Source organism: Oreochromis niloticus, linkage group LG4, assembly GCF_001858045.2.
Source record: "Oreochromis niloticus isolate F11D_XX linkage group LG4, O_niloticus_UMD_NMBU, whole genome shotgun sequence".
Taxonomy (NCBI): domain Eukaryota; kingdom Metazoa; phylum Chordata; class Actinopteri; order Cichliformes; family Cichlidae; genus Oreochromis; species Oreochromis niloticus.
In genome coordinates this window covers 17,556,097-17,575,508 of record NC_031969.2, presented here as the reverse complement: position 1 = coordinate 17,575,508, position 19,412 = coordinate 17,556,097, and the positions used below count along the sequence as shown (strand labels likewise).

General features: G+C 40.6%; 2 protein-coding genes across 3 annotated transcripts; one reads left to right on the top strand and one right to left on the bottom strand.

Annotated features, from left to right (window-relative positions):
* The first annotated feature begins 10,784 nt into the window (after positions 1–10,784).
* On the top strand, positions 10,785–14,929 carry aimp2 (aminoacyl tRNA synthetase complex interacting multifunctional protein 2). 2 transcript variants are annotated; one of them, XM_005457758.3, is made up of 4 exons: positions 10,785–10,937; positions 12,363–12,575; positions 12,889–13,123; positions 14,031–14,929. In XM_005457758.3, the coding sequence occupies exons 1-4, from the start codon at positions 10,923–10,925 to the stop codon at positions 14,417–14,419; spliced, it is 852 nt and encodes a 283-aa protein (XP_005457815.1). In that variant the 5' UTR covers positions 10,785–10,922; the 3' UTR covers positions 14,420–14,929. The 2 variants fall into 2 exon arrangements, with proteins under 2 accessions (XP_005457815.1, XP_003452871.1); XM_003452823.4 differs by having other exon boundaries at positions 10,785–11,051.
* Positions 14,930–16,172: 1,243 nt separating this feature from the next.
* On the bottom strand, positions 16,173–19,088 carry LOC100704716 (uncharacterized). The gene is made up of 2 exons (XM_003452867.5): positions 18,595–19,088; positions 16,173–18,290 (listed from the first exon to the last, which is right to left on the bottom strand). The coding sequence occupies exons 1-2, from the start codon at positions 18,784–18,786 to the stop codon at positions 16,578–16,580; spliced, it is 1,905 nt and encodes a 634-aa protein (XP_003452915.1). The 5' UTR covers positions 18,787–19,088; the 3' UTR covers positions 16,173–16,577.
* Between the last annotated feature and the right edge of the window lie 324 nt (positions 19,089–19,412).

Below are 19,412 nucleotides of genomic sequence, written 5' to 3'. Positions count from 1 at the left end.
AGTCACAAATGTAGTCATGCAGTCACACATTTAGATGCTTGATTCACAGGTTTTGTTGCAACGAAAGCTTTTTATTCCTTCTTTCTCTATTGGACTCATACAGACCTGTTCTTCTAAAGTCAGGGACACTTACAGTTTAATAGGAATAAACACAGTATCAGAATAAACCAAGCCCTCAAGGCCATGCAATTTAAAACTACACTTGCAAGACCAATCAGTACAGAGCTTGGAAGAAAAAAACATAACGAGATAAACAAAATAGTTAAGTCCAGAATTAAATGTGTTAATCTGCAGTACTTTTTGGCATATGTGTAGTACAAAAAGGTTAGATTGATACACATGAAGGAAATAAGAAATCAACCATTGCATTCAATTCAGTTTTATTCAGCTTTTTTTGTATACTGTCAACTCACAACGTAGCCTCATGAATGATGTACGATCAAAACACTACAATATTAGAAAGAAACACCAACAACCACATTAACAAGCCCTTGGCAACAGTGGTAAGAAAAAACTCCCTTTTAACAGGAAGAATGCTATGACTGGTTGGGGGTGAGGGAAAAGAGAAGAGAGCAGAGAGAGACAGGATAAAAGCGAGAAAGAGCCAGATGTTAATAATAAACTAATGAAAGCAGTTTTGGTGTATAAACACATAGGGAGTGAAAACAGATGAGTAAAGAAGAAATGTCCAGCCCATTATAAGAAGCCCCCAGCAGCATAAGTCTATTGTGGCATAACTAAGGGAGGGTTCAAGGTCATCTGATCTACCCGTAACTATAAGCTTTATCAAAAATGAGTTTCAAAAGTAGAGAGGGTGTTTGTCTCCTGAATCCAAACTGGGGGATGTCTCTGCAGTAGATGGGCTTTTGAAAACTATAGGAACCACAACTAATCCTGCAGCCTGACAGTGGAGTACTCTGATAGGATAATAATGTCCTAGGAGGTCTTTAAGACATGATGTGGCCTGATTATTCACGATTTTGTATCGGAGAAAGACAATTTTAAATTCGATTCTGAACATAACATTTACAAGTATTATAAACTGTGCAAAGTTTTAAAAAATGTAACCTTGACATCACTCCAATATGGAATTTAACTGGATAAATGCACAATTGTGGGGCAGCACGGTGGCACGGTGGTTAGCACTGTTGCCGCACAGCAAGAAGGTCCTGAGTTCAATTCCACCATCAGGCCGGGGTCTTTCTGTGTGGAGTTTGCATGTTCTCCCTGTGTTTGCGTGGGTTCCCTCCGGGTACTCCGGCTTCCTCCCACCGTCCAAAGACATGCAGCTTGTGGGGATAGGTGAATTGGATAATCTAAATTGCCACTAGGTGTAAATGTGCGAGTGAATGTGAGTGTGAATGGTTGTCTGTCCCTGTGTGTTGGCCCTGCGACAGACTGGCGACCTGTCCAGGGTGTACCCCGCCTCTCGCCCTATGACAGCTGGGATAGGCTCCAGCGCCCCCCGCGACCCTGAAAAGGATAAGCGGAAGCGAATGGATGGATGGATGGATAAATGCACAATTGTGTGTGTTAAGCAAACACATCAGCAGACATACTGTATTGTGACACGAGCACTGTACAAGCACAACAGCGCTTAATTAAATGATCATGTAGGCTACCCATAGCTGCTGTTATCAGATTTGAATTCTCATCTCTGCAGACGGGGGGTGGCATGGAGGGCAGACTATGATGGCTGATTGCGGGACAAGGTTGGGGAAGCCAGTGGGTAACATAAGCCAAGGGACACACAATAAAGCTGTGACCCCTGCGGGTCAACAGCTGCGAGTGGTAAACAGGAAGGAAATGTGAGCCAACAGGTAGACGCTGACTGCTGGATGTGCTAGTGTGGGACAGCACTATAAGATAATGTGACACGCAGATTACGAGGACTCAAGGGCAGAGGGATGAAAAGCAAAATATGGAGATGTGTTTTGCTGAGAGAGAGGGGAGAATAGGAAAAAATGGCAAACGGCAGCAGATTGATGTTCTTTTGGCAGCACTATCATCTTTCAAGAGTTGAAACTAATATTCAGATGTATCGCACACACATTTAAATCTCCTTTTGCTGCATGATCTGTTGATGGGCAAACAGCACAAAACACCAAACTAATAAACATAATTTAAAGCAACACGAAACCCATGTTGTCCATGCCAAATGACTATTTCATCTGAATGTCGCAGCAGAAATTGGGTGCATCAGATCAGACAACATATTTCTGATCTACTATTGTCCAATTTTGGTGAACCTGCGCAAATTCTTGCCTCAGTTTCCTGTTCTTAGCTGATGGGAGGGACACCTGGTATGGTCTTATGCTGCTGTAGCCCATCTGCTTCAAAACTGGAGTTACTTGTTACTGCTCCCTTCCACCTTGAACCAATCTGGTCTCCTCTGACATCAACAGGGCATTTTCACACAAAGTACTGCTTCTCACTGGATACTTTTCTCTTTTTGGACCATTCTCTTTAAACTCTGTAACAGCTATTTGGGAAAATCCCAGATTAGTGGTCTCTGAAATAGTCACACCAGCCCATCTGGCACTAACAGCCACAGCACATTCATATTTAAAAAATAATTAAAATCACCCTTCTCCCTCATTCTGATGCTCACTTTGAACTTCAGCAGGTCGTCTTGTCCATGACTACATGCTTAAATGGACTTAGTTGCACCCATGTGATTGGGTGATTAGATATTTGCTTTAACAAGCAGCTGACCACTTGCACCTAACTAAACACAGTAGCATATAAGTAAGTAAAACCCTCTCCAGCTGCAACATTAAAGTGATATACATTCTGTATAATGAGGACTTTATGTTCTTTATGCTAAATGTATGGCTTTTACTTATGTAAAAGTAAAAATAGTAAAAATGATGTTCAATATAAAACAGTTTTAATGTGATATAGTTAAAAAAATCCTGGAAATGATCCTGCCACTGACATGTTAAGATTAAGATACCAAACAAAATCAGATGACATAGCCAGATGAAATAAAGTAAGCAAGCAAAGTTGCTTTAGCTGTTTAAACCGTTGCGTGTCTGCCACTACTGTACCTGGCATTATGCCTGGATTAGCCCTTTGGGATGGACACATAGGCTTAGCCTGCTTGTCTGTATGGCACCTCAATAATTGATGCCCTCGCTTCATTGTCACCAAAAACTCATATCAAGAAAGGAGTGTCAGGCTCACCTTACTTATTAAGTCTGTGTGAAACTTTAATGTGCACCCCATCTTCAACTGAAAACAACCTGATGTACTTGGGCAAACCAGAGACACTAAACCCTGCAAATATCTTCAGGATGTCCAGCTTCTGCTGTGAAAAATATTGTCGGCATTTTTGACTCATCCCCAGTCTTTTAGAACTTGAAGGTATCAGAGATGTTGCTACCTGATAGTTTGTACAAAGAGGTGCATCGTAAAAGATTTAACCGCCGTGTTAGGATGACTGAACGGGCTTTGTGAGCTCTGTGGAGGAACTCTATCCATAATGCAGGGGATGACAGCATTCCCTCTGTTCCCCAACAAGCATTATTTCTAAGCCTCTACTCATGATGTCTCTGTGCGACTTCTTTAGAGGAAGGTGGTTTCTTCGAATTTATTTCCATCCACAGTTCACATAACTGGTTAGCAGTTATGTTAATCAGATTTAAAATATAGTTTAAGGTGTGTGTCTGTTAGCTAGAATAAGGCAAGTGTGCAATTTGAACTAAAAGCCACACCCTGTTTAAACCACTGAGCAGCTGTTGCATGTGCTGACGCATCCTCAGACTGATTAATGGCTGTCATGAAGAAGTAGACAGGTACTTTGCAGACCTTTTCAAATAAGAAGGCACAATGAGATAAGGTGACGACTGTGATCCAGGACAAACCTAGAGGCCCAATAAAGAACGTTTGTGCGTAGGAGTTTGGTTAGTAAACACATTGCAACATCCGTAAGTGTCAGTAGATACCAATCAGCTTTAAAAAAAAAATGACATCCAAAAACACATCCAGAAACTCAGACAGTGCTTATGTCTGCATCTGAAACTGAAATTTGGATGACTTTTTTTTACAGCTTATACACCCATAAATTATTGCTTATATGCTGATCCTTTTGTATTATTTTGTCCTTTTAAAAGTCTGTGATTCTTGGTTAAATCCTCCTCTCCGCACAGCCATACTCACTACAGCTTGGACCTGGACAACCATGGGGAAAAGCACTGAGTGAAACTAAATTGAATTCATGTGATTTTTGAGGGGAAGACCACCAAGCAAGAGTTTTTTAACTTTAGTTTACTGAAATTTATCCTGTATCCTAATTTGTAAATTTTCTGCTTCTAAGGAGCCCCAAAAATTGAGAACTGATGCTATGAGATGATTGATTTGTTCTTTGACCTAAATGCACCCCTATTCTGAAAGCCATGCACTACATTTAAAAATTGTTATCATAAGCAACTCGAAGCAATCATTGCCAACTCTTCATTCACTCGTTGTTTAACACTGTCAGCTGCTCAGTAGGACTGGGCCTAAGTATATGATAGCACCTACCTTAATCTCATACTATCTACAGCCTGACAGACTCCCTTGTTCAACATGACTTAGAGAACCACTGTGAACTGTCAGGTTTCAGTTCCTCCTCTGAACAGGAGAGACTATAGTCTCAATTTCGAGCTCAGGTCTTATAGGTCATCAGATCTGACTATTACATCAGGATTAGTGCCAGGTTTGCCTCAATACCACCCCACTCCTTCACCTCAACACTCTACTCCTTCTTCCCTTTCTGTTGCCAGACTTCAGCGAATAGTGAATTATTCAGGATTAACAAGTAGTTGCAACATTAAACTCAATCGTGCGGTTTTTCATTAACTGTCTCTGGGGGCAGTGGCTGGAGAGGAAAGGATGTGACTCATGCGTGAAACAGTACTAAGAAGATTCCTCTGACAGAGAGGTGACAGTGAAGAAGGTGACTGCAAGGGGACAAGTCAAAGGAGAAGCTTGGTATGCGTCAAAGTCGTGGGCTCCTCGACTGCTTCCTGGTAATGGATTGTATTGCTAGGTTTTACTGACGCAAAAGATCACCTGCGATCGAATGACACTGGCTAGACTGAGCAAATTGATTTTGCTCACAGGTTTACTGCTGTAGGAATAAAGCTGTTTTTATTTTTTCTTTAGCTGTTTGGTCACCTGAGATTACAAAGATCCTGGTGTCGGATGACACAAATACAAAAAAGAAAACAACACATAGCACTCACATATTCACATATTGACACAAAGCAAAAAGTTCTAGTCATTTTCTTACAGTGTTGTCAATCTCGCTTTTACTCTGGCTAATAGCTAATCTTCGGTATGAGCTACATGCCAAAGATTCCTGTATGCCGGGAACAATTAGGAACTGCAGAAAAATACTAAAAACAGTGCAACATTAGTAAGAATATTTATAAATTCTCCATAAAAATTGATGCTTTGGACAATTTAAAAGATAGATTTAAAGCTATGTAACATTAGTACATTGCTGAATTGTTGTACAGTAAACACTGGGTGTTTGTTTTTGTTTTGTTTTGTTTTATTTTACCAAAATGTAAAACTCCAATCACTATACAATATAGGACAGAAAACCACAACCATTTATAGCATTTGGCTCAACTTCACTGAGTGACATTTAGAAATGTGAAAACATAACATTAAAATGTTTAACAAATAGTTTAAGATTTATAGATACATAGACTGTAAGAAAAGCTTTTACAGTAAAAATCCTATCATCAGTGTTGCCAGGACATATTGCAAAATGTAGTCACCCTACTATAATTTATTTGACAGTTTTTTACTATTTTGTTTTACGGGAGGATATTGTATTTTTCTTAGTACAATGTTCTATTTACAGCATTTAAAAAAATATTAGTGTAAATTCTGCAGTATGCATTTAGTGAGTCTGTTTTTAGACTATTTTTACAGTAATTTTGTGCTTTTACAGTATATATCTAGTTGTACTGTACAACTAGATATACAGATTTTTACAGTAATAGTGTAATTTCCTCAATAAATTATAATGTCAAAATGTAGTAGTTGACATAAAAAATACTTGATACTCATCATATCTATAAGTGTCCCATATGTGTTGTAACATTTTTTTAAAAATGTTAACATTTATTTAAAAGGTAACGTTTACATTCACAGACATATTAACAGTCTTAATAATGTTTTCCTAAAAACAACGATTGCATTTCCCACATAATTGTACTGTATAAGTGGAAAAACCTAACACGGCCATCTGCAATCCTACTAGTGAGGAAACATTAAATGTAACAGGTTGGTGGCAAGTGGTTATCATCAACTGAACTTTAAAAATAACAGAGGAATCTGTTTAATAGTAAATCAATCAAATCTTTTCCCAAATAAGAAAGAAAGACAGAAATGCATAGAGACATTACTTTGGTGGCTCATCTATATGTGGGGTTGATAATTCCGTATACAGTATTTAAAAATGTCACATACTGGTTAAGAGAACAATCAAGAAATACAAATTGAGCATGAACATGAGCCTTTTAATCATCTTGGTCAATTCAGTGATAAAACCAGGGATGGACTGATTGTGAAATTCTAGGCTGATAACAATGTTAAAACAAAATGTCTGTTTCAGCTTTTTTTTCTAGCTCTTTTTAAATGTTTTGAGTGCAAGTGCAAATTTCATGCAATACAAAATAAAAACTTCTGCATGGATACTAAATAAATTTGTTATTACATAATTTCCTTTGGGATTAATAAAGTATTCTGATATTGCCAGAATCTGCCAACAAGGCCAAATATTTAGCATTTATATCAGTGAATCCCTAAAATAATTCAAGAAGCAAAAGAGAGAGTGTGGCCAACATTTTAGAAACAAACCAACATGGCAAAGATCAAAAACATGGCACAAAGTGTATCTCTTCGATACATTTCTTAACACGTAAAGCACACCAGGTCCAGGTCCTGATCTGTAGCAGTATCAACAACAATGAGTATAGGTTTAAAAGAACAAAGAGGGAGAGAAAGGATAGGCAGAGGAATGACAAAGACAGGCACACACTTAAGTCCTACATAATGGGCAGAGATGCCCAGAACCTTTTTCTACCCAGCCTCATCCTCTAGTTCTTCTGCAGGTCCCAGAATGCTTTGCTGTTAACAGAATGTTACTGTATTTTTGAAATACATTCAGCTTACTGTAAAATCACTGTAATGATGATTTAAATTTACACCAGTGATAGATAGATGTGTTGTTTTTTAGGCATTTTAAGTTAAAAAAAAAAGTGTGTAAACTATCTTGAATAAACACTTATGGATACTGAAAGGATCTGCAGCATATATTTCTGTAGCCTAATGAGTCAAAACGTTATGAGCAGCTGGTCTGTTGGCTTCTGACCACCTGCGTAAACTTCTATGAGAAATTATACCATGGCGCCCTCTACTGCATATCAGAACGAGTGGATTTAATCTGATGTGGCACAGTCTAGATTATTTACTGATTATTGAGAAGATCAAATAACAATTTTGGTTAGAATAACAGTTATATTTATTACTAAGTACCTTAAATAAGTAATATCTATTCTGACCAGTGTAACATCAGTAGAGATGCTTGAAAATACTTGTGTGTACATGGAACTTTATAACATCAATTTAAGCAATGAAACAAGACCTAAATAAAGGAATACTACAATGATGGGGACAGGAATTATAGTGCTTATACACAGAGGAGTCAAACAATATATAAACAGAGCTAATTGGTTCAACAGTGGATTGATTGCCAGTCATCTGGATTGATTCAAAGAACGTCAGATGCTTTCAATCTGTAGTGAATTTGGTCACATTCAAATTCATAGTTGAAGTAAGAGAAAGGAAAATACTCATAGAGGCCTATAGTAGCTCACTAGGTCTATCCAAACCTAGAGAATCTCCCACTGAAAACGCTACGTCCAGATGAACAGAATCAACTTTTGGAGAGATGATTATTAGCAGATTGAGAACTTAAACAATTCCGTTTTCATCATGGGGGAAATTCCCACCAGACACTGTTATCATTTTTGTGAAACACAAACATTAAATCAAATTTGTATCTTGTGCAGAAAGTACAAAGATGTAAGAAGAGATATGATAAGAGGAGCGAAGGGAGTTGGGAAAGGGAGGCCATGTTTAAAAATATGCATCGATGTGGGGAATCAGTAAAGAGAAGGAAGCTGATCTTTAGAAAGCATGAAAATTTAAAAGCAACTGGACTTTTGTTAAAACTGTTCAGAAAGCATTAGGCAAAGAATAAGGATGATGTGTGGCTATGAGGAAAGAGCCTATGAAGCAACTCAGAAAAATTAAGAAATCCCAACTGAAGTAAAACTCTTACAAGAAGAAGAGCTACTCTTCTGGTGCTGTTGTCACCTTTGTTTTTATTCAGTACTGTGCAAAAGTCTTGAGCCACCAATCATTTCTTCATATTTTGTTTCCAAGGATCCAGAATTTCTTGTAATGTTTTACAAATATTCTTGAGCAATAGTTCTCCGGTTTTCTGAAGCTCTTTCAAAGTATTTTCTCTGGACATTTCACTCATTTCAGGTCCAGTCCTTGTACCTGACCCATTTTTTTGTTTGTTAAGCCAACTTAACACTGACCTCTGAAATATTCACGCAGAAAGATGGGCACAACAGAATTTGGCAGGTGCATCTGGGCCTTCAGTTAATCCATTGCTGTGAATGCACCAGAGTTAGCCATAGGCTAATTGTCATCTGTTGTGTCTGATGAAAATTAGAAAAAGCAACCTAAAAACAAAAAAATATATATTATCAACATTATAAAAACAAATAAAAGGTAGAAAGAAGAAGAGAAAAAGACATACCAGGAAACTCATACTAAAGGAAAACAAGAAGGCAATAAGGAGAATAAAACCAAATCAATGGCGACAAAACTGATTATCATTCAGCCATCTTTTAAACTGGCATTTCAACATATCCTATATATTGTGCTCTCTGATATGGATGGGTACAGTGTTCAGAAAATGCAGATTGACCAAAAGAACTCTTCTCAAAAGATTAATACAGTCCTGTCTAGTCACACATCTTATAATTTGTGACTTCTACTTATCTCAGTGATAAACAGACTAAATGTTTGAGGAGCCATTTTCTGTACAAAAGACAAATATTGGTGTATTTAACAAGATTTTCAAAGCTGAGTAAACTGTACTTCTGTAAAATTAAACCGTAGCTATAAAAACATGGCTAGGTAATACTATCTGGAAAGCATCTGATTGGGAACTGTTTCATTTTTCAGCAATTAAAATTAAACCACACAATGGAACATTATCAGTGATTGACTGTCCTTTCCAGAGCATTTTTGAAGCAGTTTGGAATCATCTTAACAGAATACAAAACTAAAGGCATCAACTACTTGGAAAAACAAACAAATAAACCTGTGCACAAAGATGATTAAAGAGAGAAAAGGGTTTTGGCCTGTAGCTCAGTCTGTTGTAACATGAGGTGTCCTGTGAGAAATTTCTGCTCCAATGTGCTGTTAAGAGCTATAAAAGATTAATCATTAAAGTCATACCAGCCTCTCTGAGTTCAACAATAATAGTTTTCACCTGGTCTGAGAAAGCTCTGCATAGCAGGAATTGGTTTGTGACAGTAAATATACCAACAGATTTATAATCTATCCTAGTTCCATAGAAAGAACAGTATTATGGAGGAATTTATTGTTGAAGAGGTTAAAGTATATCTCTCTCCCTCCTTGGGTGAAAGAGATGAGCTTCAATATCCTAAATAAGATTTACCCATCTGATGAATTCTCATATCTGAGATTTAATTTGGATGTGAATAATTATGTGTTCTGTGAAAATGATATTGAAAACTGGAATAATGGTTTTCCATTGTGAATCAGTGCAGTCTCTCTGGAATAATATGTGGAGCTGGTAAGAAGATTGAATTACCACATTTGCCAGCAAAAGCAATCAGATTTTAAATATGTGATGAAATTTGTAATCTGGACTCTCTTCATTTTACTAGGGAAGTTTTTTGCAGTTTTTTCTTCTTTTTTAAAAAAATGCAGCTTTTGTATAGATTTATGGCTGGGCCTTCTGGTAAACCAGCTGAAGCCTGTCATTGAAAAATCCTTCAAAATAGTTTCTTTATGCGGTGATTATAATTAATGTGACATAAGCTCTTTTTAAGTATATATTTAATTTTTCTTAAAATTATTTTCTACATTAATTGATGAGCTTTTTTCTTCATATTCAACCATTGTCATACTTTATTTTTCTTTGATGAATGATGACAGTAGCTCTTTGGTTACTATTTCATGAAATCCACCAAAAAAAACAAAACAATGACGTTTATTGCAAACTATGGGAAAAAAACAAATAAATAAAATTTAGTGGTGGGTTGTTATCTCACAATTTTAATGTTATTTTCTCATATGTTTGACTTAGTAAGTCGAAATTTTGAATTTGACTATTGATTTATTTATTTATTTATTGTTAGAAGCTGAAACATATGTAAGCTTCTTTCTCCTGTATCGTAAATACAAATTAAGGTGAAACTGAGAAAATAACTTGAAATTTTGAGTTATCAAGCAGAGTCATTGTCAGAAGTTTATTATAACAACTGGAAATTCGGCTCATGGATGGCAAAAAATCTTTATTTCAGTGGAGACCATTTTTTTTAAGTAGAAGTTCCCATAGTATTTGTGCATTTTAAAATAATAATAATAATAATAATAATAATAATAATAATAATAATAATAATAATAAAGAAATAAGAAAACGGAAATAAAACGTCTTTTTGCTTTCATCGGATATGACGTCACACCGGCCTCTTTCCCTTGTCACCGTGAGCTGTGGTAGTCGCCGCCGCTGCTGCTGCCTGTCAACAAGACTTGTGTGTCCGGGTTTTTGTTTTTAGCCTTTTGTCTGTGACACTCTGTCCTCCACCACCATGCCCATGTACCAGGTAAAGCCCATCTGTGGGGGTGACATAAAGATTGATTTGCCCACCTGCATGTACAAGGTACCAAATATCCACGCGCAGCAAGGAAAAAGCTGCACCCCCGAACACGCGCTTCAGGTAACTAATCACATTTCGAAGTTCTGATTTTATTCTTTTTATTATTATTATTATTAACTCCTTCGTTTAGGCTTTGCTCCTCCCCTTGTTCGTTGTTTGCGCTTCTCGCACGCGGTATTAGCTAGAGCTGTCTTTAGCCGAGCCTTGCAGCTAGCTAACTTAGCTTGTCAGGATAATGAGTAATCTCAGTTTTAGGCTGATGCAACAACTACAGCGCGTCTCCGCTGTTTCACATCAGGATTATTAAACGGCATAAACTAGTGAAACTGTTCGGGTAGCTTGTCTCCAGTCTGCTGACATTGTTTTTAATGTCTTCGATCAGGATTATGTCTCCATTTGAGACCATTCTCCATTTGTGGAGGTACACCCACTGTACTGTATATACCAGCAAGTAATATTAAACCCATATTTACGTGTTACTGAATAGTCATCTTAAATAGAGACTTTTCATTTTAATTAATTTTACTGGGGGTTGATTATAGATTTTTCTTGGTTGATAATCATGGAGCCATACTATTTCAGTGGATGGACCAGGTTAGATCCAAAATGGCCAATAGAACCAGCTGTTAACCCCCCATAGTTTCATAGTGTAATATTTTTGCTTTCACTTTCAGCATCTCCAGCAGTGGACCACAAACGATTCTGTTGATTCATGACTCACATCATGGCTTTCATCAATGTATAGCATGTTTTCTTTGCACATTTCAATGATGTTTAAGTGGTGAGATTGAGGCCATATAGAGAATTTGAACTTCATCTGTCCTCAGAGGTTTCTGGTGTTATGATTTAACCAGACATATAAGAATAAACTTGTAGTCAGACTTCAGATAGATGTGTACTCTTTGTCTATCTTGAAAATAGCTGACTGAGTAACCACTCAGCTCTGTTTACCTCTGCAGAGCTGAGTCACCACAACATTTTGATTGTAAAACTGATCAAAGTTAATTTAAAAACAAAAACTTAAGTGATACTAAAAGTATAGCAAAATATGAGCCATTTTTTTCTTTTTTCTTTTTTTTTGTCAAAGCAGCTGTTAGTGATTGCTACTCGAGAATGAGGTGACATAGGAGCTTCAAATTGGTACCATAGGTGCATCTACTAAAAGTCTTACACAAATTTGAGTCTCACTGACCTTGACTTCGAGGTCAGAGTAAGTTTTCGTAAAATTTTGTGAATGCGGGAACATCATGATTTTGACTGGCTGAGGGGTAGCACTGGCAGTTGCCATTATTTTTTCGCTTTACCTTAGTTGGTCATGTGACTGGGTGGTTTAAGCCAGATTCAGTGTTGTTTTTTTCTGTGTTGCTTCAGAATGGCGAGCTGGACCCAGCCGTCAAAGCTCTGGAGGCCCGGCAGGATGAGATCATGAGAAAACTCTATGAGCTGAAAGCAGCTGTGGAGGGCTTGGCCAAGACGGTGATGACCCCTGATGCCGATCTGGACCTGACAGTCAGCAGCAGCCTCTCCTCCCAGTCCTCCACAACCTTCAAAAGCACCACAGACCTGGACACAGTACTGGGCAAGGTAAAAAAAAACACTTGGTTGTATTGTCTTTTGTTTGTCGGCACCGGCAACATTTCTTTCAAACTGCGCACTGACGGTAATTTTAACCGAATGCTTTACTTTTACTGCCTTTTCTTGCTAGTAGTAGTAATCTCTTTATCCGTCTTCCTGATCACATCTCACCTGGCATTCCAGGTTTTAATACTGTTAACCTGCACAACCTGCCTATAATTGAGTTTACCTTGAAGCCTTTCTTAGCATATAGACTGAATATTGCCTGTATGCCCAGGCTGTAGTGGTGTCATAATAGCAGAGCTTATCTTTATGTGACCAGGATCTCGGTGCTCTCCGTGATATCGTCATAAACGCCAACCCGGTGCAGCCACCCCTGACCTTGCTGGTGCTCCACAGCCTGCTCTGTCAGCGCTATCGAGTGCTCTCCACTGTCCACGTCCACTCCTCTGTTGCCAGTGTGCCACCACAGCTTCTGTCCTGCCTCGGACCACGGCACGCAGACAGCTACGCCCGCCACATGTTTCAGCTGGGCTTCACCCTCATATGGAAAGATGGTGAGGTCACCAGGGCACTTTTGCACATTAGGCTTGTTCTGAGTGTCAGATTTGAACAGTCACACATGCTTAAGGATGTTTTTCTGGTTTCTTCCAAAGAAACAGTTTAGAAATCCTACTTAGAAGTTCTAGAAAGTCAAGAACCTAAAACTAATCCAGTAGTAGTCATATGTTCATTGTACATGGCCCTGTGTCCTTGCTCACTTTGATGTGCGGGTGCAAGGCAGTGCTGATACAGTTTAATTTGGATGTAATTTCTTGTGAAAGTATGTGGGTGTCTTGTTTCATAGAATTCTAGTTTTTCTAATACTATGAAACCAATTATGTTACCATAACCACGTCAGGGTATTTTTAAAACAAACAAAAACAACTGCGATCAGACATAAAGCCTTCTGAGTAGGCGTTCAGCTACTTTATTTTTTTAGTGTGTAATTAGGAAGCAATGCTTCATTTAGGAGATGCAGATAATGAATTCATTATCAAAAACAAAAACACCTTCTCAGTTTTCTAATGCAGTGAAGTCTGGGAATGCTGCACGCCCATATTGTGACTTACCATCAACATACTTTGCTTTTTTGTATATTTGACTCTTAACTTGAACTAGGAAAATTAGAAGCATGTCCTATTAAAAAAAAAAAAAAAAGAATTGTACCCATAAATCTATCAGGAAAGTGTTTACTGAGGTCAAAGATCAAGTGAGTAGTAGAGTTTTGTTCCCACAGACTCTTTTCATACAATCTTTTTATACAGCCGCCCCCTCCTGGTCATTAGAAAGAATGTGGGTTTATGGCACTTAAGCGTTGGTTTCACTTTTTAGACCCATGCCCTACAAAAGCAGATGTTTTCATCTTTATATTGACACCATTTGTCTAAAAGTTATGACCTCATTTCTCTTCTGCATCCACAGTTCCTAAACCGCAGATGAAGTTTAGCATCAAGAACATGTGTCCCATTGAGGGTGAGGCCAACATAGCACGCTTCCTCTTCAAGCTGCTTGCCCCCTATCCCATTGACCCCGCTGTTGCTACCCTGGTGGACAGCTGGGTGGATACGGCTTTCTTCCAGCTGGCAGAGGGCAGTGTCAAAGAGCGATCCGCTGTCCTGCGGGCCCTAAACTCAACTCTGGGTTCCAACCCCTGGCTATCCGGACCGGAGTTCTCCCTGGCTGATATCGCCTGCTACTGCTGCGTGCTGCAGAGCGGCTCGGCCTCCTCATCTCCGGCTAACGTCCAGCGCTGGATCAAGTCTTGCGAGAACCTGGGCCACTTCAGCCATGCCAAGCTCCTTCTGAAATGACTTGGGCTGTTCCAGGACCAGACACCAGATGCAAAGTGAGAGAAGGGCATTAGAATAATAAAATACATCCCTGCAATGTCTGAAACACCTCCTGATGCTTCCTTCCTTGCTCTAGCGTAACACTGAACTGACACAGATGAAGTAGAAGCACTATGGCAGATGGGTAAAGTGACTCAACGGTATTTATTTTTGCCATGATGCTATAGAGAGATTCTAAAGCTGCATTTTGCAAGGGAGGAAGAATGAGGAGATGGTATGGACAAGGGTTTGGTGATGGGTTCAATCAGTGATACTAACAGAGGTTATTAGACAAACACACACACACACACACACACACACACACACACTCTACACCTTCCACCCACTTTGTGCCTAACACGACCCTGTTAAAAATGTGTGTGTTAATGTGTGGTGATGGGTATTGCTTGTTGTTTTCAGAAGTAATACTTTGTACCATTCGTGTTTTGTTTTTTTTCTGAAATCATTAAAACTTCTACTTTCTACTTCAAAGTTTGTGCCCAGGTTTGATTTGTTGCACCGTTTGATCACTTCAAAAACCATTTCACTTTAAGTAGACAAACGGCTGGCATTTACTGAAGTGCACATCTGCGTCCAACAGGTGGCAGGAGTGACATTTAGTGACAGAAGATAATTTTCTAGCATGTCATTCATCAACCTTATTCAGATGTTTATCATATCCAGTCAAACAGAGGTGCACTGAACCAAAAGAGCGAAAACCCCCCCCCCACAAGAACTCACTTCTTTGCTGCAGGAATAGATTCACACCTACTACCAATTTAGAGTCAGCAACTAACCTAAAATGCATGTGTCTAGACTGTGGGATGAAGGTGGCATACCCAGAGAGAACCCCCCAAACTCCCAGTATTATGGCACCTAAATCCTGTATTGATCAGTGCATATTTTGTGTCATCCAACCACAGATTAACAAAACAGAAGCTGTGATGGAGCCTTTATTACATTTACACACTCTTCCTGGGTTCTCTACAGGTAGTCCCAGCTTCCTCCTACAGTCCATAAACAAAGACCCCTGAACTCAGTGCAACTCCAGATACTTCTGTCTCATTTTACTTTGCAGCAGCAAAGAATTGTTGCTTTAATCTTTAATCTACACTCCTCCAGCTTGTTCTTTCTCTGCAATCAGTTGTCTGAGCTGTTTCCTCCCTATCAGAAGCTGCACTGTGGAACAGAATCCCAATTCAGAAGAGAAATAGGTTTTCAGTTTTCAAGTCCGTTTAATCCTCTGTGACTGCTGTAGGCAAACTCACAGAAAATCACTCAGAGAATATATTTAGGAATAATATATCGAAGGGAAAGCAAATCCCAAGGTTTTTCAGGCTCTCGGCGGGCTGGTTTTTGCATTTTCAAAAGTGTCATGTCTTCGACAGCTCGGGTCCAGACAGAGCCTGTGTTTGTATTCTCTGACAGCCTCCTGTTGGTCTCCAGGCAGCTGTCTGACAAGACGAAAGCTCTTAGCTGACATCCGGGCACATGGCAAAGAATACACTGGGGAAATGTGCACCACTGGAATTTCACCGTTTGCATGCTTTGCATCTTCCTCGCACACAAACACACCCGGACGCGTTTGAAAGTGCAATGAGTGTTTGCCGAACGCGTTTGGGGCTGCATGTAAATAAGGCAGCTGATGTCATTCTGTAACTAATCTAATTGTGGCTTGCAATTGGTTTTCATGGGAGGGGGAAAAAAGGCGAGACACAAACAAAAGGAGAGGGGGGGAGGTCTCTTCTTGTCGCTTTATATATGATATAAAATATACAGACGGGAGATGCATTCTTACTGAACAGCTGTAGAAAAAAAATCATAACTGAAAGACAAAAATCACTTCAGTTTAACCCCGTGGCTACATTGAATCACAACAACAGCACAGATAAAGATGCTTTTTGTCAGTCCGAGTGTCAGTGTCTATGATTGTCAATCAGATGTTTTCATTAAGCCATTCTGGAGTGGGAGACATATGCTTTGCCAATCAAAACAGGCAGGGTGGATAAATATTAGAAAGCACATTCGGGCTAAAGTGCCTGAAATGAGATATTGTTCAGTGTTCTCCTGTGATGACTTCAAAACAATATGGTTTGATTTTGTATCAGTTAAAAGTCTGAGACGGCCATCGGTAACCCATTCACTCGCTGACCAGAGAGCACAGGTTGCTGTTGTATCTCAAAAGCTGAATGCGCTCGAAATAGTCGTCAGTCAGAAAGTTTCTCTGTGACGTCACCAGGTTGCCCTTCTGGCTGAAGAGACGCTGGACGGGGGCCGTGGATGGCAGGGTGGTGTTGTATTTTAGGAAGAGCTGCTTCACTCTTGGGAAGTCCTGCAGGCACTCGAGGCTCTTCCCCGTTCCTTCTACATACTTGCGAATCTCCTCCAACACCCCCCGCTGCTGGATCTGGACGGCCGGTTTCACTGAGCCATAGCTAAAGAAGTCATCCTCTGATTCAATGGTGGACAGGTTGCGGCTGGTGTTCGCCTCAGTTACGGTGCAGGGATCCATCTGGGACGCCTCCGAGGCCAACAGGGCGCACATCTCCTCCCTCTCGGAGGCCGCCATCCACCACAAACGAAACTGAGGAGTTGTCGCGGTTGCAATCTTCGCTTCGGTGCTGCCGAACAGCTCCTGGAACCGCACATCGATGGCCATCACAATAGCATTGACGGCATCGCCGAAGTACTTTGCAGCATCCTTCTGCTCATTTAGCTTGTTCTTCAGACTGAGTACGGTTGGGATGACCAGGCCCAGGTAGCATTTCTGCTCCGCCTGGAAAAGTTCAAGTGCAAACGCGAGCGGGTGAAACACAGTCACATATTCCTTCAAGAAGGCCATCTCCTCCGGCTGGAAGCGTGGGACCTCGAGGCGAGCGCAGAGCTCCGTCAGCTCCCGCTCAGTGAGAGAGACGATCTTCTGCACGGCACAGTACTCCACATTCCAGCGTATAACGGTCGGGACGACGAGCGCCATCTTTCCTATCTCCTCTGCCGCGTCCATCCCGACCTGGAGATGGTGGCATTTGCTCCATATGGCAAACACTTTAGCCATGGCACTGTAATGTAGCTGGCACATGGGCCCCTGTGACACAGCCTGCCAGAAGTCATCAGTGACGATCTGCTCCAGGGTGTGTGATGCGCAGCGCTGCACGGTGGGCAGAAACAGCAGCATGTCCTGCTCCGGCTCACCCTCGAGCACGGTGCTCACGTTCTCGTAGAAACCGATGTCGTCGTCACTTTCTTGGGTGTCTAGCGCGAACTCCCTGAAGACACTGATGAAGGGGCTGCCGTTATCTGTGACTGTCGTCTGAACTTTACTCTCAATATTGTAGGCCACGTGGACGTCGTGTATGCGCCCGGCGATGGTGTCGTACGTGATCCTGCCCTGCAGCCGTGCAAATGCCAGGGCGGCGGATTTCCTCTCCAAAGAATCCATATCGATCCAGTGACAGGTCATCCCAAAGAAGCTCCTGTTGTGGGCTGTCCAGATGTCTGCTGTGGTGCACACATACTGGACGCTGCTGAGCTTAGACATCACCTCTTCCCTCATCTTGGAGAAACCGTGGTCCACCTTAGTAAACAGGGTCACCCTGTCCATGGATTTGAGCCCTTCAGTTAAACCGGCAATCAGCTTCCTGAAGCCAGGCTGCTCCAGCACATAAAACGACTGGCAGTCCTCCACAATGAAGTTGAAGATCAGATCATCGATCTTTGCCTGGGTCAGGCATTTGGAGATGATTTCCGCTTTGAGCTTTTTGAGCTGGCAGTGTCTGCTTTCCTCGCCGTTGTATTCCTCTTTTTTCCGTCCTCTCTTGGCATCAGGCCTGGCTTCACAGCCTAAGTGTGTTCTCTAGAAGACAAAGAAAGATTTCATGGCAGGTTTTTTTTTCTTTAAATAGACTTTCCCAACATTTTATAAACTTTAATTGCACTGAAAAACCATCCTAAGAACACTTCTGCAGAGTAAAGCGACTGTTTGTGTTTTTTTTTCTTTCCAGCGAAGTTGAGCACTACGAGCCTCCAGCGCCTGTAGCATGCAGCTGCAATGTAACGTTATTAATCACGAGGGTGGCTATTCATTCATTGAGTCTTTTAAACATTAACAAACACTGGAACGGGAAGTTGTCACAGGGCTGTTAGGTTGACTGACTTACGTCTAAATGTTTCTTTAGATTTGAAGTGGAGGTTTTTGACGTGGACAGCAGATTAACCCTCGGCAAGCACAGATTACACTGGACGATGATATTTTTCCCTTGATCTGCCTTGTACGTGAAATGGTGTCGATAACGCCAAGTATTAATGGCCGATTTGGTCTCGCCGCTGGTTTCTTGGTGATCCGCATCCATTTCGAATTCTGTCACTGTTGTTACTGATACCTTGAAATATAATAAAAGTATCGTAATCCGATTTAGTAATCGTGATTACACGTAAAGTAACGATGGCGGTAGAGCAATCCTCATGAAAAAGGGGCAGGCCTTTGTTCAGATGCTTCCCAGAAAACGAAGAAGGAGACGACAACACCGTCATCTCGCTTCCCCACATGCGCTCTGAGAGCAGCAACGGCATGGAATGGGAACACTGGCGGAAGTACGCATGCGCCATACCCAAGCGAGTCCCATCAGAGCGTCGTCACTGTCCGCTCCTTGTACCTTTGATTACGTTGACGGTGGCGCTTTCACCAGCAGCTCCCTTTCCCCTCTTTGTTTCTGCGAGTTGGCGCCACCACCAGGCAGCAGACGGAAAAAACGATGCAATCAATGGAGACATTGTTTCAAAGACCGACTATATTAAATGCGCAAGCAGTTACAGAAAATAACCATGCGAAGAAAATTAATGGGGGGAAAAAGAGAAGCTTAGAACAGTTTTCTTTTACAGCCTAACACAAGTTTCACACAGGGGATATGAAAGGCTAAAACGACAGCAACAGAAGCACAACTGTTGGATTGTTTTAGTCTGGACAGCCTTTAAAGTT

Bases quoted from the DNA above. Each gene is read 5' to 3' on its own strand.
- aimp2 (XM_003452823.4), top strand. From the start codon at position 10,923: ATGCCCATGTACCAGGTAAAGCCCATCTGTGGGGGTGACATAAAGATT. The intron at 11,052-12,362 runs GTAACTAATCAC...GTGTTGCTTCAG, and splicing joins CCCCCGAACACGCGCTTCAG to AATGGCGAGCTGGACCCAGC. The intron at 12,576-12,888 runs GTAAAAAAAAAC...TTATGTGACCAG, and splicing joins TGGACACAGTACTGGGCAAG to GATCTCGGTGCTCTCCGTGA.
- LOC100704716 (XM_003452867.5), bottom strand. From the start codon at position 18,786: ATGGATGCGGATCACCAAGAAACCAGCGGCGAGACCAAATCGGCCATT. The intron at 18,291-18,594 runs GTAAGTCAGTCA...TTTGTCTTCTAG, and splicing joins ATCTAAAGAAACATTTAGAC to AGAACACACTTAGGCTGTGA.